We start from the raw sequence: 17684 nt of genomic DNA on the forward strand, positions 1-17684 counted from the left end.
GGGGCGCGCCACCGCTCGAAGATAGCGAGTGCGCGCCCCCACCACATGATGCGGCCCCCTGCTCCCGCCATATCTGCCCCTCCCACTCAACACATTGATAGAAAAGCCCTCGACAGAATGGACTCTAATGTCCCCCTTACCCCCGGAATCCGCACCCTCCGTGGCCCCACTAACAGCTGGGCCGGACCCCTCCCCCCGTGGGTTAACCCCCATACCCACACAACCCTCCCACCCCTTAAAATCCCTTAAAAATCTATCAAAAAGTTTCCCTAAAAAACCCCTCAATCCCCTTTTTGCAGCATGCCACCTCTCGGGGTGCCAAAGCCCGTCATAAAGGTAGGCCCTTGATAAAGTGGAGGGCCACACCTGCGAGAGGGGGGAGTCTCGCAGAATAAGAAGTTCTGTTGGCGAATACATCTAATCAATCAGTTAATTAATTAATCTGGGGGAAGTCCACGGCCTCCCATCCCATATGTCTCTTTTTTACAGCCTTCACTGATTGCAAATCAGCTTTTAATTTGATCCAGAGAGAGTCTATGGGAAAAATGAAGGGATTCCTTAATAGACTAAAGACTACTCCTTGTCAGTTTCTCTAGTCTAACATCTCTTTGGGAGTTAGATATTCCAGTTATTTCTGGAGCTGTTCCTACACAGAGAATGGTGAGGCAGAGGCAGTGGTGAAATGTAAAATTTGTTACTACCGGTTCTGTGGGCGTGGCTTGGTGGGGGGTGTAATGTGACTGGGTGGGCGTGGCCAATTTTTTTTTTAACTTTTTAAAGCATTTTTTCTACAACCTCTTCGGCCGAAGAGATTGTAGAAAAAATGCTTTTAAAAGCCTCTGATGATCCCAGCTGAGCCGCGCGATCATCAGAGGCTTTTTTTTTTACTTTTAAAAGCATTTTTTCAGCAGAAGAGGTTGTAGAAAAAATGCTTTTAAAAGTAACAAAAAAGCCTCTGATGATCACGCAGCTCAGCTGGGCTTGGGGGGGCGTGCAGGGATTTTTGCTACTGGTTCTCCGAACCACCCGCCGCCATTGCTACTGGATCGAGCGATCTGGTCCAAACCGGGAGCATTCACCCCTGGGCAGAGGTCATGTTAACCTCATTACTTTATAATTCAAATTTTAATTCAATCATTCAGGCCCCCCTCTCCGTTTTTTAAGCATTGCCCCCCCTCCAGTAGCAAACAGCAATAGCAATAGCATTTAGACTTATGTACCGCTTCACAGTACTTTACAGCCCTCTCTAAGCGGTTTACAGAGTCAGCATATTGCCCCCAACAATCTGGGTCCTCATTGCCCCATCAAATAGAATGGTTCAATCTGTTTTGAATGTAGATTCCCCACAACTTTCAAAATTTCTGATTGGAAAACTCTACTACTCAAGTCACCAATTTCTACCACATTTTTCATTATACATATTTTATAGCACCCTTACCTGTTTGACATGCAGTTTTGTCCATTTCCAGTTTAGTACAAAAGTCTGTCAAAAACTCGCATTCCCTTTTGTCTACTTCACTAGAAAAAATGGAACAGCAAGAAGGAGTATTATCCAAAGGTCCCATGATTAAATGTGTTGATGTGTTTTAATTATTATTGTCTTCAAGTCAGTTTTTTAACTCCTAGTGACTGCTTGGACAAATCCTTAAAGGTTTCTTGGCAAGATTTTGGAAGGTTTGCCATTGCTGGCTACTTTGGGCTGAGATAGAATAATTGGCCCAAGGACAACCAGCTGGCTTTGTGGTGGGACTGAAACTCACAGTCTGCCACTTTCTAACCAGGTTCCTTAATCACTATGCTACACTGGTTCTGATACATTTTAATACAGTCATAATTATGTATATAAAATACTTATAAACTATGTTTAATGATAAAAATGTTACAAATAGCAAGAACTGTAGCAGTAAGAAAAATAAATCAAATGTCCAGTCTAACTAAAAACAGATAGACACCCCCTCCCTACCAAAGAAAAACCAAAACTAAAATTGAAGGCATTCCATATTTACGACTCAAATAATCAGAAGATTATTAAGATGGCAGCAAAGAGCTAAAACACAATATCCTTTGTTGCCATCTAGTGGTCATCCAGATTTTTTCAGCCCACATATGGTATGCTTAATAATACTTAGAGCACAGGTGTCAAACTTGCGGCATCACGTTGCTATCACGTAACATATCACAACATCTTCCCCCTTTGCGGAGCTGGGGTGGGCATAACCTGCGAGTGACACATCCGGACCATGGGCCATCAATTTGACACCCCTGAATTAGAGCATAACATTTCTTATGTATTCCTGTAAAATTAACTTGTGGGACAACCTTAATGACAACCAAAGAAATCTGTCTTTATAAGAAGTTTATCAAACCTAGGTTTGGCTGATCCAAATAAAGTAACATAACAAAATCTCTAAATTTCATAAGATACCACATATGGCATTTTACTTATGTATGGAGTTTCTGGGAATGGAAAAAGGGTTTTATCTTGCCATAGAATATGAACAGGATAATATCAAAAGTATTATTTAAATTGGTTTCCAAAGGCTTCAAAGGAAGATTTTAATTCTATTTATTGAAGCATGACCTGACTGAACAGAATCCTCCATACCTAGGGGGTATATCTTTATATATATATTTTATACATACATAGTGCCACAGTAAGATATTTATTATTTTTTATAAATAAATTATTTTTATGTCTTCTGGTTGTACAAGCAAGTACATTGTAATTGGTAATCAGAATTAAGGAAAACAGTCTTTCAGGGCAATTTGCCTATTCTAATTTTTTCATTGAGAAAAATATTAAATCCTCTATAGCTATACATCCTGAATGTGTTAGAAAGGGGAAAAAAATAAAATGAAAATTGTCTTTCAAAAACTTGAACAGTAAAAACCTGTCTCTTCCCATTGTGAAGAACAGAGAGATATCATTTAAATAATCTCAAAAACTATTCTATGTTATTGTCCATTTAGGATCATGATGAAAGAGAACAGAACTTGGAATACTTGAGATCATCAGTTTCCTCTCTGCCCCTTTTTCATTAGTTTATCATCATTTTGAAAGGGCCAATTATGTTTGGCATGCATTGATCTTCTAGTGCAATCTTTCTGACACACCTTAAATGTTATTTACACATTGCAATAGCTTTCTAGCTGAAAAAAATTAGGAGGAAAGAAGACCCAGGAGTAGCAATTCAGGAAGAGAGAAATTTGACAGAAATATTATCATTTTAATTTTATTCCAAATGTATCTTTCTATCAGTACCCTGCATAAACAAGTATTCAAATATTTTTACACACATTAGAAATTTGCAAAATCTTATTAGTCTGTAGAGATTCTCAGTCATCCAAGTCATGATTGTCCCAAGGGTACTTTTTCAAAAGGCAACTGAACTTCCTTTGTTTTTCTTTGAAGATGTTTCGCTTCTCATCTAAGAAGCTTCTTCAGTTCTGACTTCAGAACTGAAGAAGCTTCTTGGATGAGAAACAAAATGTCTTCAAGAAAAAACAAAGTCCAGTTGCCTTTTGAAAAAGCACCTTTGGGACAAAGCCTTATTCCTACAAATGAAAAGTTGAAGGAGTTTTAGTAATATAATGTCTACTGCAAAAAAAAAAGTCCTACTGGAAGATACTAAATATGATACTGAAAGGATAAAAGATGTATTGGTCTTCTATGGTTAGACAGGATCTCTGGAAAATATATTACACCTGCAAAGAAATAAAAAAATTAAACATTTGCCAGCAGATAAACAGAATTCCGATAGCTTCTCAAAATTCAACTTTCTCTCCAACAATGTAACCTATCTTTTTATATTTTCTAATCAACTTTTTGACAGGTGAGAGTTTTGACCACACAATCATGTTTCCTTACATATACACTTGAAGTAAACTAAAATAACACACAGACTGTGTTATTTTAATAATTCTTGAGTAGGAATAACTGGGCATGAAAATCAGGATTATAATGGGTAAATTGTTATTGAGCAATTGCTGAATAAACTGAAGTAATAATATAGTAGTTACTTCAGTTTATTCAGCAATTGCTCAGTAACAATTATAAACAGATATAACTGTTTATAAATTTATCTTATTGGTGCGAGTGATTTGGTCTAGTGGTTAAAGGCATCAGGCTATAAACTAGGAGACTAAGTTCTAGTCCCACCTTAGGCATGGTAGCTGGCTGGGTGACTTTGGGTCAATCACTTTCTCTCAGCACAACACACCTCACCTCACCTCACCTTGGTCCTCTAATATGGATCAAGAGCAAAATATTCAAAAGTAGTCCACATTTTAATCACTGGAAGGCTCAATTTCAGCCACCTTAGGGGCATAGAAATGTAAAAAATATTGAACACTTTTATGAAGAAATTAGGGAACTTTATAGTTATATAGATTGCTAGTGATTCATCAAAATATTTGGCAGCAGAAATTTAAAGCTGCTCAGTCACAACTAGTTCCTCATTAATTTTGGAAATGCAGCTCAAGTCTTTTCTGTTGACTACACTTTCCTGGTATCTCTTCAGAAGCCTCTAAAGAGCAAATAGACAATTATTCATTATGCCAATATAAATTTATTACCTTTAAACTTGCATTTAATTTGGCATTTAAATGTTCACTTCTAAAGTACTTGCAGTAATAACTGCAATAACTGGATGCTTTTTTTAAGAATTAAAAATGAAAGGGAGGAAAAAGTGATTGTAGATCTGTATTATTGTATGGTTGGCAGCACACAAGTAGAGTTTAATAGTTCTTTAACTATTAAACTCTACTTGTGTGCTGCCAACCATACAATAATACAGAAAACTCCCTTTCATTTGTTGGAGGGGTGGAGGCTATTTTTAATGTTTGCTCCCTCAGAAAACAATAATCCCAGTTTTAGACGACAAAGCATTTTAAGTACCATATTTTTTGGAGTATAAGACGCATCGGAGTATAAGACGCACCGGAGTATAAGACGCACCTTAGTTTTGGGGGCGAAAAATAGGAAAAATAAAATCTGCCTACCAGGTATTCATCTGGCTAGCGTCCTTAGTCTGGTCAGCTTCAGCACATTAGTTTGCTGGTTTTTTATCCCCTGCTTGGGGATAAAAAACAGCTTCTAAGGCACAGCTGAGAGAAAGCAGCAATGAGAAAAGCAGGCAAAGCATGGAGAGATCGCTTCACTTGGCTAGCGCCTAGTTAGGGCTGAAAAAAGCTTCTAAAGAACAGCTGAGAGTCGGAGCAAAGCATGGAGATAGATAGCTTCACTCACTAGCGTCTCATTAAAGCACAGTGGAGAGTTGAGGAAGCAGGCAAAGCTGGGAAGATCACTTCACTCATTAGCGCCTTGTTAGCGCCTCGTTAGGGCTGAAAAAAGCTTCGAAAAAGCTACATTCAGAGTATAAGATGCACCCAAATTTTCAGCCTTTTTTAGGGGAGGGGAAAGGTATAATTTATACTCTGAAAAATATGGTAGTTTTTATTTATTTATCGTGTTTCCCCGAAAATAAGACCCTGTCTTATATTTTTTTGAACCCCGAAATAAGCGCTTGGCCTTACTTTCAGGGAGGTCTTATTATTTTGGAGCGTGTGGAGCAAGACGGGGATCCTCTTGTCATCCTACCTGATTTCCAGCTCTGTCTCCCTAACTCTAACCAGAGGAAATGGCGGGGACCGGCTGCGCATGCAGTTAAATATTTTCAGGGAGGGCTTATTTTTGGGGAGGGCTTATTTTCGAGGGGGGCTTATTTTAGCGCATGCGCTCAAAAGCCCAATTGGGCTTATTATCAGGGGATGTCTTATTTTCGGGGAAACAGGTAGATGGAAGTATTAACTACTTGTGATGACCCTTGTAGCTCATCAGCTACAGTATTTAACACAGTAATGAAAGAAGTAAAAGTAAAGGTTGAGAACTTTTGAGAACTTGAGAACAGAAAACCCCTATTGTATTAACAATGGACTATAATGGACTTTTCTTTAGAAAAACTGAAATGTTCTGAATAATCTGTACAATACAATATACTGTATAATTCTTTGAAACTGATTTTTATTTCATTTGAGGGAATCTTCCAAAAAAGTAGGCCAAGATCAGAACCTTAATCAATGCTAAATTCTTTTTTAGATTTTTCTTTTTTTTAAATCTAGTTAATTTTCTTTTTAAAACTGGACAATATTTTTAAACACATTTACTTGAAAGTATATTTCAATGAAATTAACTAGGTTTACTCTAAATTAAGGTGACCAGACGTCCCGCTTTTGGCGGGACAGTCCCGCTTTTGAGCAATTTGTCCCGCGTCCCGCGGCGTTTTAAAAAAGTCCCGATTTTTCATTCTGCCTCCTGAATCCCTGCTGCCTCCTGAGTCCCCGCTGATGGCTAGAGGGAAAAAACCTGTTTAAACTCTTGCCGCGGGGCTTCAAAGGGCCGCCCTACGTTGATTAGCTCGGCTTCCCCCTCTCAGCTGATTTGCGCAGGGCTCTGCTCTTGCTAAATTGCTCAGCAGTTTTTTTTCTCTTTGTGCAAACCAAGCTCAAAACGAAACTGAAAGTAAAACAGGCTGTTGGCTTTGCTGTTTGCTTGCAACGTTGGAAAATTAGGCAGCAGATTTATTTTCCTTTTCCTCACCAAAAAAGGTAGGTGCAAACAATGGGAAATAATTTAGGGCAAAAGAGATTTTAACTTCAAGATTTTAGATTCAAGATTTTAAAACACAAAAGAAAAAAAAGCTCTTTTTAACTAGGGAATTGTAATAATTGAGATACTATTAATTGTATACTGTGTTGAAAGCAGAAATGGTTAAGTTGTGGTTTGGAGGAATATATGGGGGAAATTATTTGGTTTATTATTATTGGTAAATATAATTAATTGATTTGTAAGAAATTGGATTGCATGGAAATAATTGGAATATTCATGTTCATATTGATTAATATACAAAAAAGATAGTTATATAACTAATTGATTTATATTAAAATGTTGAATTTGTATTAAACAACTGTATTACATAATTACATAATTAACCAATGTGAGGATGGATATAAAAATAGATGACAATGGGAAGGGGTATAATATAGAATAGAAGGGAAAAATTGAATTTGATTAAGATTAGAGATGAGGATGAAGGGTAATATTGTTTTTTTAAAAAAATAGATGAGGAATAAATATGGCAAAAAGGAAATATAGAAATTGTAAATTTAATTGAAATGACTAAACACTGTTTAAATTTGTGAACCAGCCAAATATTCTGTTCAAAGAAAATACATTGTATGTTTGTATGTGTGTTTCTCATTATTGCTATTTATTCATATTTGTTCTCTTTTATTCTTTAAAGTTTAACAATTCATTCTTTATCTTAATATCTTTATATTTGTTTGGGGTTGGCTTTCTTCCCTTTCATCTTTTTTATTGTACAGCAATCTTTCTCCTCAAACCTACCACCTCTCTTTTCTTTCCTTCTTACTTTCTCTTCCCCCCACCCTCTTCTTCTCCTCCCTATTTCCTCTTCCTTTCTCCTTCTCCTCCTCTCTTCCTCCCTCTCTTACCGTCACTCCTACTCTAATTTCCCTTCCCTTCCTTCATCCCTCTCTATTACTGTATCCTTTTATGCATATGGACTACTCAGAGGGCTGAAAAAGTTATTTTTGACTGGTCCTCACACTTTTGACCAGTCCTTGAACTTACGACTGTCCTCACATTTTACATTTTTGCCCTATCTTGTCATCATGGTGAAGAGAAGCAGTTGTGAAATGAGTGACATGGTTGTTAAGAATGCTGCACGGGCATAAATGTGAGGATGGTCATAAGTGTGAGGACCAGTCAACAGTGCGAGGACCTGTCAGAAATGACTTTTTTCAGCCCTCTGGTTAGCCCTTTTGTGCATATGGACTACTCAGAGGGCTGAAAAAGTTATTTTTGACTGGTCCTCACACTTTTGACCAGTCCTCGAACTTACGACTGTCCTCACATTTTACGTTTTTGCCCTATCTTGTCACCATGGTGAAGAGAAGCAGTTGTGAAATGAGTGACATGGTTGTTAAGAATGCTGCACGGGCATAAATGTGAGGATGGTCATAAGTGTGAGGACCTGTCAGAAATGACTTTTCAGCCCTCTGAGTAGTCCCTATACACATAGCCATGGCCACCGGGTCACATGACCAGCTAGCCACGCCCACCCAGTCACATGGCCTCCAAGCCACGCCCACACAATAAGCCACGCCCACAATGGTGTCCTTCTTGCCAATGTTAAAATCTGTTCACCTTACCCTATACACATAGCCATGGCCACCCGGTCACATGACCAGCTAGCCACGCTCACCCAGTCACATGACCAGCTAGCCACGCCCACAAAATAAGCCACGCCCACAATGTCCCTCTTTACCAATGTTAAAATCTGGTCACCTTACTCTAAATCATAGGTTTAAGTCAGGTATGTCCTACTGACATTACCGAATATAGAATAATCTATACTCACTAATGATGAGGATAAACATAATAATGGGAGTAATCAATGTATATCTCTTTATGAATGCATGCTAGGTTTCTTAAAACAAATGATTATTCACTAAACGAGAAAACAAGTAAGGTTTCTTCCAAAGTACAGTAAGAAATCTGGATAGCAGTTTTGAATGCTATATTATTATTATTATTATTATTTTATTTATTAAATTTGTATACCGCCCTACTCCCTAAGGACTCAGGGCGGTGAACAGCCATAAATAAAACATGTAGATACAAAATTTAAAATAAAGATAAAACTAATTAAATAAATTTGGCTGAGACATTTTAAAACCCCAATAAATTAAAACCAAATTTAAAATTCCATTTAAAAAAGGAAAAGTTTAGGTCAGGCCAGCTTGATGGAATAAAAACGTCTTAAGCGCACGACGGAAGGTACGCAGATCCGGAATCCTCCGTATCTCCGGGGGGAGCTCGTTCCAGATCGTAGGTGCCCCCACAGAGAAGGCTCTCCCCCTGGGGGCCGCCAGTCGACATTGTTTGGCCGACGGCACCCGGAGGAGCCCCTCTCTATGGGAGCGTACTGGTCGGTGGGAGGCTATTGGTGGCAGCAGGCGGTCCCGTAAATAGCCAGGTCCTAAGCCATGGAGCGCTTTGAAGGTGATAACCAAGACCTTGAAGCGCACTCGGAAGACCACCGGGAGCCAGTGCAGCTCGCGCAGGAGAGGCGTTACATGGGAGCGCCACGTTGCTCCCATCACCACCCGCGCGGCCGCACTCTGCGCCAGTTGGAGCCTCCGAGTGCTCCTCAAGGGGAGCCCCATGTAGAGAGCGTTACAATAGTCCAGACGGGAGGTGACGAGGGCATGAGTGACCGTGCGTAACGAGTCCCGATCCAGAAAGGGACGCAACTGGCGAATCAGGCGAACCTGATAAAAAATCCTCCCGGTCACGGCCGTCAAGTGCTCTTCTAAAGACAGCCGTGAATCCAGGAGGACACCCAAGTTGCGAACCCTCTCCGTGGGGGCCAATGCTTCGCCCCCAATAGTCAGCGATGGCACCAGCTGACTATATCGGGACGTCGGAAACCACAGCCACTCGGTCTTGGATGGGTTGAGCCTCATTGCATCATTTAAAGTATCTACAGGGATCTCCCTATAACATCTCCCTATTAGAATATATAAATATTGCTATGTATTGTCAACTATCAAGGACAAAAGTCAGTTAAGCTATCCGTCGGACCATCTATCTGTATCTGCCTATTCGGTCCTGTCTGCCTGTCCAATATGATACAACAGAGTTTACACGCTTTTTCCATTCATTAAAAAGTGTCATTTTGTGGGACTTAGGAAGTAGGCCTTCTTTAGAACAATATACCCCTAGAGATTTGTAGTGTTCTTCTGACTTCATTTAAGTGGGCCTTTAAAACCTTCCTCCAGGTCTTGGGCTAGATTGGTGGAAGTTTCCTTGTGTGAATGTTGCATGCCATAGATTAGAAGATATTTCTAGATAGGAATTTTTTCTTTGCTGTATATTGTTCAATCTGTTTTTAATACTGTATACCACTCAGAGTTATCAAAAGCAGGTGGCCATTACAAATATGATTAAATCCATCCATCCATCGCAGTTATATTCTTCAACACCTGTTCTTCCCATTATACTGTACATCTTAGACTTAGAGCCCTATTTTAAAATTTGACTTGGTGAGCAGTTACATTTTTTTCTCTTTTGATAGTTGCCCGCTTTGAGCATTTTACCTTGTAGAGCTGTTGCAGGTCGTATATTTGAGGAAATCATCACTTGTACTGCATGGTGGGAGACTGCCTTCAACTTTCTGTTCTTGAGGTGTCATACACAGGTCCACGACAGGTTCTCTTAAATTATCTTCTTTGTTTTTATGTCTTGGAATCTCTACGGATTTAATAAATAAAACTGGTATCTTCTATTGCCAGAAAATAGTAATAATCTTTAATAGCAATTGGAGTTGTCTCTATTCAAGCGGCTCCTATTATTATCCATAAAAACATACAGTATGAAATTAGTAGATGTTATTGTCACTTCACAGATTGTTATGTGCAGTGGTAAAACCTATATCACTTGGAAGTATTCACTTCTAGAAAGATTAAATACAAACTATTAGTATTCTGTCTAGAAAACCAAATTGACATTTATACCTGGGACAATATGAATATAATGCTAGCAGCTTTTACAAAGAAATAACAAAAACTGTGGCACTCCCATAAAAATACTGACTTTGTGATTTCTCAAGAAAAAGTTTATGAAGTGATAGCTAAAAAAGTGATGCCACTGCAGCTGTGGAATTATGTCAGGTGTTCGTAGACATTGAAAATAGCAGCATCTTCAAGTTTAGCTAACTTTACTAGGGCATAAGCTATTGTGAACAGGAGCTCACTTCCTCAGATGCTTAGAGTGGGTTTGCTATTACAGGATTTTAAATTTAGGGAGTGGAAGAGGGAGAAATGGAGGGGAAAAACAAAGTTAGCAGCCTTACATGGTTGTGGAAATTGAGAGGAAGAGACTGAGTGCCACTTTATCAGTTAAGGAAGATTATAGGCTAAGAGCTCATTATTATGTTCAAATCTTCAGTAATGGACTGTAATTTTTAATTGTTTGAAATTCAGCTGCCAAAGTTTCCTGTTCCACCACTGCTATTTGAGGCCAGTGACAGTTTTTGTGAGGCTGAAATGTTGTGCTGTTGTCTTGTTTCTATTTTGAACTCTGCTGTTCAATTACTATCCATTTATTTTCTTATTCAAAAGCTATCTTGTTTTTCCTATGTAGACTTCAGAAAAATGGATTATGACATATTGTCTTAGATGATAAACATATGAAGGCACGCCTAACATTGTGAGTGACAATTATATTCCATTATTGTGCTAAGGCAGCTTTGGTGGAATAGTGACTTCTTCACCATAAATAATGCCCATTCTTGCTTTAGGTGAATTTATATTTGGACCAAGCTTAGGAAATAGAAGTGTCTTAAATCTACTGAAAATACCTAAAAATTAATAATTCCCAAAATGGAAATGATCTATTATTTTCTTCTAGAAGTTTTTTAAAAATAGAATTAGAATTTAAGATTGTAGAAATTATAATTGCTGATATAAAGAGACCCACTGCCTTATTTTCCATCAGAATGAATTACATATAGTTTATATTGAGAGGTGATGCATGCAACTTTTCTCCTTTAATCTGTTGATGAACATTAGCCTATCTGTAAAAAACAGTCACCTATTCTCACAAAAAGCTTACCACATGCAATTTGATCAACGGGGGATTCTGACAAGTCTTAGAATTTCAGTGTTTGGTTTAGCACATGGTAATGCAGATACACTTCTTTGTGTTGGCACTGTGCCCAGAAATGGGGAACAATTTGTTTTCTCAAGTTTCCATTCTACTTTCTAAAGTGAAATTGATTTCAAAGGTATATTATGACACAGAAGAATGAAACTGGCATCTTAATATTGCATCATTGACAAGTCTACTTAACAGGAACCATTAAATATGCACAAAGTAACAGCTGCTCTTGTAAAAAACAGCTTTTTTGGCATGAAAACACACTTGATAAGTGAAGATAAATCATTTTTAAAAATATCTTTTGTACTCTGCATGATAAATGCAGTTAATTCTGTATAATCTGATGTTTACACAGTACTCATAATGCAAAACCTTCTTAGGCAAGAATAAACCTTAAAATGCTGAAGCAAACATTTAATCAGAATACCTCATGCTGATTTTGTAAAATTCAATATATTCAGAAATATAACTTACAAACTGTGGTGGCATTTACATCTATTTTGCAGATATATCCCAAATGAGCCATTAAGCCTGATGTTGTTTAAAACTTGTTCAAAATAGCTATTACTGGAACTTTCTGTTCTTAAAGACTCATGAGAAGCATGGAATCACATTTACTTTTTAAGATGAAAAGACATTCAGCCCTCCTTAGGCCCAACTAGCAGAAAAGAAAGCTGCTTATCATATCCATGGAAAGATTAGAATAGAATAACAGACTTGGAAGGGACCTTGGAGGTCTTCTAGTCCAACCGCCTGCTTAGGCAGGAAACCCTACATCACTTCAGACAAATGGTTATCCAACATCTTCTTAAAAACTTCCAGTGTTGGAGCATTTACAACTTCTGGAGGCAAGTTGTACCACTGATTAATTGTTCTAACTGTCAGGAAATTTTTCTTTAGTTCTAGGTTGCTTCTCTCCTTGATTAGTTTCCACCCATTGCTTCTTGTCCTACCCTCAGGTGCTTTGGAGAATAGCTTGACTCCCTCTTCTTTGTGAAAGCCCCTGAGATATTGGAACACTGCTATCATGTCTCCCCTAGTCCTTCTTTTCATTATACCCAGTTCCTGCAACTGTTCTTTATATGTTTTAGCCTCCAGTCCCCTAATCATCTGTGTTGCTCTTCTCTGCACTCTTTCTAAAGTCTCCACATCTTTTTTACATCGTGGCGACCAAAACTGAATGCAGTATTCCAAGTGATATAAAGTGGCATTATAAAGTAGTATTAACACTTCACGTGATCTTGATTCTATTCCTCTGTTTATGCAGCCTAGAACTGTGTTGGCTTTTTTGGCAGCTGCTGCACACTGCTGGCTCATATTTAAGTGACTGTCCACTAGGACTCCAAGATCCCTCTCACATACTACTATTGAGCAAGCTACCACATATATTCTACCTGTGCATTTTGTTTTTCTTGCCTAAATGTAGAACCTTACTTTTTTCACCATTGAATTTCATTTTGTTAGATAGCGCCCAATGTTCAAGTCTGTCAAGATTGTTTTTGCAAGTAGGAGAGTTTGCTGCTCCCTTAACAGAATAAGAAGTAAACCTGGATGTTTGTCAATGGCTTAATACCAAATGTCATTATTATCCTTCAGCCATCTGGAAATTGTGAATTGAGACACTTTTTCAACGTTTATTTTGAAATAAAACAAATTAGAAAGATACATTTCTTAATTTAGCTTCTCTGTTCAATGCTAACACAAATAGTTGCACAACTGATGCCAACACCTTGCCTTAAAATCTGCTGCTTTAGACAGAAAGATGGAAGGACATTTTCTGAGTTTGGCTGAAAACAAAATTAACAAAAGGAAGAATGAAAAAGAGAACACCTGCAGGCAGAGCCCCAAATCAAAAATACCACCTTCAGAAACAACACCCAAAGGGTTCGAAATGGCCATTCAGATGATGTATCAAAACTCTAGAGAAATACAGGGAGCCCTCAACTTATGAGCACAACTGGCCCAAAATTTCTGTTGTTAAGTGAAACATTTTAAATGAGTTTTGCCCCATTTTATGACCTTTCTTGCCACTTGTTAAGTGAATCACTGCAATTGATAAATTAATAACCCAGTTATTAAGTGAATCTTTGGGACCCAGAGAGGTGGCATGTGAAAACGAGGGGATTGAGGGGTTTTCTAACAAAATTTTTAGTCAAATTTTTAAGGGGTCCTAGGGAGGTCAGATTGGAATTCGGGCTGTGGGTATGGGGGATAACCCACAAGGGGGAGGGTCGGGTCTGGCAGTGAAGCGTGGCGTGGGGGATGGGGGACCCGGGATTGAGGGGGGGGTTAGACCTTGTCCGGATAGTTTTTTGAACATCAGTACTGTAGGTGGGAGGGGTAGATATGGCAGGAGCAGGGGGCCATATCGTGTTAGGGGAGTGCGCACTCGCTGTCTACGAGCGGTGGCGTGCTCCGGCCCCCAAGGCTCTACTCGCTCCTCAGGTTGCATAGACCCTCAGGACCCAGGCCTTCGGCTGATGCTGTGCAATGCCAGGTCCGTAGTAAATAAAGCCCCCCTCATCTGTGATCTTGTTCAGGAGGGGGGTGGGGACCTGGCAGGTATTACGGAGACCTGGTTGGGCCAGGAGGGGGGGTTCCCCTCGTTGAAATGTGCCCGCCAGGTTTCCAAGCATTCCATCAGCCGAGGTCACAGGGGAGGGGCGGGGGGGTAGCGGTTATCATTAAAGAAGGTCTGAGACCGAGGGAGGCCACTGTTCCTCAGACGGCCGGCTGTGAATCCCTTTTTGTGAAATGGCGTCATGGGGTTCAGATGGGTTTGCTGATCACGTACCTGGCTCCCTGCCACGTGGCAACAGCCCGGCCCGAGCTACTCAATGTCATCGCCGCGGTGGCGGTTGATACCCCTAAGCTTATGGTCATGGGGGATTTCAACCTGCCGTCCGTGGGCGAGACGTCAGAGATGGCTCGGGAGTTCATGGCTTCCATGACAGCTATGGACCTGACCCAGTTAATTCATAGCCCTACCCACACAGGGGGAAACACGCTGGATCTGGTTTTTGTCTCTGGACAGTAGTTGAGGGATCTTGATATAGGGGATGTAGTTACTGAACCCTTGTCATGGTCAGATCACTCTCTCCTTCGTCTCGACTTTCGAACCGCTGCACCCCGCCGCAGGGAGGCGGAGCCGGTAAGATGGTTCCGCCCCAGGCGCCTGATGGAACCTGACAGATTCCAGACGGAGCTTGGGCCATTTCCTGAGGTTCTGGCACATGCCTCGACTGGAGACCTGGTGGCCGCCTGGGATAGGGCGGCTGCTGGTGCTCTGGATCGGGTCGTGCCTTTGCAGCCTCTGACCCGGCGCCGATCTCAATTGGCTCCTTGGTTTACCGAGGAGCTGAGGGAGTTGAAGCACCGGAAAAGACGCCTAGAGAGTAGTTGGAGGGCCAGTTTTCTTGAATCTGACCGGACACTAGTAAGATCCCACATTAGGAATTACTTAGTGGCGATAAAAGCAGCGAAATGTAGTTATTTTGCTGCTCTTATTGCGTCATCAGATAATCACCCGGCCGCCCTCTTTAGGGTGACCCGCTCCCTGCTCCACCAGGAAGCGCGGGAGGACCCCTTGGAGGGTAGAGCCGAGGATTTTGTTCAGTATCTGTATGACAAAATCACTCAGATTCGGGAAGATTTGGACTCCGACTGGGTAGTCTCAGGGGGAGAGACAGGGGCAGGTCTTGAGAATGTTATCTGGGATGAGTTTGATCCTGTGACCCCTGAGGACGTGGATAGGATTCTGGGTAGACTGAACACGACCACTTGTTTATTGGACCCGTGTCCTTCCTGGTTAGTACTGGCTTCCCGGGAAGTGACACGAGGCTGGCTCCAGGGGATTATAAACGCTTCACTGAGTGAGGGTGACTTTCCCGCCGCCTTGAAAGAGGCGGTGGTGAGGCCTCTCCTCAAGAAGCCTTCCCTGGACCCGGCAATGTTGGTAAATTATCGTCCGGTCTCCAATCTTCGCTTTGTTGCGAAGGTTGTTGAGAGTGTGGTCGCGCAACAGCTCCCCCAGCACCTGGATGAAACGACGTATCTGGATCCGTTCCAGTCGGGCTTCAGGCCTGGGTACAGCACGGAAACGGCATTGGTCGCGTTGGTTGATGATCTCTGGAGGGCTCGGGACAGGGGGTGCTCCTCTGTCCTGGTCCTGTTAGATCTCTCAGCGGCTTTTGATACCATCGACCATGGTATCATGCTGCACCAGTTGGAAGAGTTGGGGGTGGGAGGCACTGTGTTGCGGTGGTTCTCCTCCTTTCTCTCTGACCGGTCACAGTCTGTGTTGACAGGGGGACAGAGGTCGACCCCGAGGCCCCTCATATGTGGGGTGCCGCAAGGGTCGGTCCTCTCGCCTCTCCTGTTCAACATTTATGTGAAGCCGCTGGGCGAGATCATCCGTGGTTTCGGGGTGGAGTACCATCAGTACGCTGACGACACCCAGCTGTACATCTCCACCCCGGATCACCCCAACGATGCCCTTGAAGTGATGTCCCGGTGCCTGGAGGCCGTACGGATCTGGATGGGGAGGAACAGGCTCAGGCTCAGGCTCAACCCATCCAAGACTGAGTGGCTGTGGTTTCCGACGTCCCGATATAGTCAGTTGACGCCATCACTGACTATTGGGGGCGAATCATTGGCCCCCACGGAGAGGGTTCGCAACTTGGGCGTCCTCCTGGATTCACGGCTGTCTTTAGAAGAGCACTTGACGGCCGTGACCGGGAGGATTTTTCATCAGGTTCGCCTGATTCGCCAGTTGCGTCCCTTTTTGGATCGGGACTCTTTACGCACGGTCACTCATGCCCTTGTCACCTCCCGCCTGGACTATTGCAACGCTCTCTACATGGGGCTCCCCTTGAGGAGCACCCGGAGGCTCCAACTGGCGCAGAGTGCGGCCACGCGGGTGGTAATGGGAGCGACATGGCGTTCCCATGTAACACCTCTCCTGCGCGAGCTGCACTGGCTCCCGGTGGTCTTCCGGGTGCGCTTCAAGGTTTTGGTTACCACCTTTAAAGCGCTCCATGGCTTTAGGACCCGGGTACTTGCAGGACCGCCTACTACCACCAATAGCTTCCCACCGGCCGGTACGCTCCCATAGAGAGGGGCTCCTCCAGGTGCCGTCAGCCAAACAATGCCGACTGGCGGCCCCCAGGGGGAAAGCCTTCTCTGTGGGGGCACCTACTATCTGGAACGAGCTCCCCCCAGAGATACGGAGGATCCCGGATCTGCGCACCTTCCGCCGCACCTTAAAGACCTTACTATTTCACCAGGCCGGCCTGGCCTAATTTTCCCCCTCTTTTATAAAAGATTTTTAAAATTTTAAACATCTTTTAGTATTTATATATTCAATTTTAAATTGGTTTTAAAAGTTTGGGGTTTTAAATTTGTCGGGGCCAAAATTATTTAATTTGATTTTATTCTATTTTTTAAATTTTGTATTGTATGTGTTTTTATTGTTTGGCTGTGCACCGCCCTGAGTCCTTCGGGAGTAGGGCGGTATAGAAATCTAATAAATGAAATGAAATGAAATGAATCTGGCTTCCCTACTGACTTTGCTTGTCAAAAGGTTGCAAAAGGTGATCATATGACCTTGGGACACAGCAATGGTCATAAGTATGAACCAGTTGCCAAGCATCTTAATTTTGATCACATGATCATGGGGATGCTACAAAGGTTGTAACTATGAAAAATGGTCGTAATTCACTTTTTTCAGTGTCATTGTAACTTTGAATGGTCACTAAATGAACTGTTGTAAGTTGAGGACTACCTGTAATATATAAATGCAAGCTTTAAAAGTTTTGCACCTCACAATAATGAGATGAGAAGACACAGAATTGTCAATACTATCTAAAAATTTAAAAATAGCAATTGCATCTTAATTATGCTGTATAGTAGCTGACAACTTTATTCCTTCCGAAATGAAAGC

General features: G+C 41.4%; 1 protein-coding gene across 12 annotated transcripts in view; it reads right to left on the reverse strand.

Annotated features, from left to right (window-relative positions):
• WDPCP (WD repeat containing planar cell polarity effector) overlaps positions 1 to 17684 on the reverse strand; it is a 201271-nt gene that overhangs the window by 7487 nt on the left and 176100 nt on the right. For all 12 annotated transcript variants that reach the window (XM_034432467.3, XM_034432462.3, XM_087886501.1 and 9 more), the window contains 2 exons: positions 10183 to 10336; positions 1439 to 1518 (listed from right to left, as the gene is read on the reverse strand). In XM_034432467.3, the coding sequence (XP_034288358.2) occupies positions 1439 to 1518; positions 10183 to 10336 (234 nt within the window). The remainder of the gene's footprint in view (positions 1 to 1438; positions 1519 to 10182; positions 10337 to 17684) is intronic.

Source organism: Pantherophis guttatus, chromosome 1 (assembly GCF_059756535.1).
Source record: "Pantherophis guttatus breed Tessera chromosome 1, ASM5975653v1, whole genome shotgun sequence".
Taxonomy (NCBI): Eukaryota; Metazoa; Chordata; class Lepidosauria; order Squamata; family Colubridae; genus Pantherophis; species Pantherophis guttatus.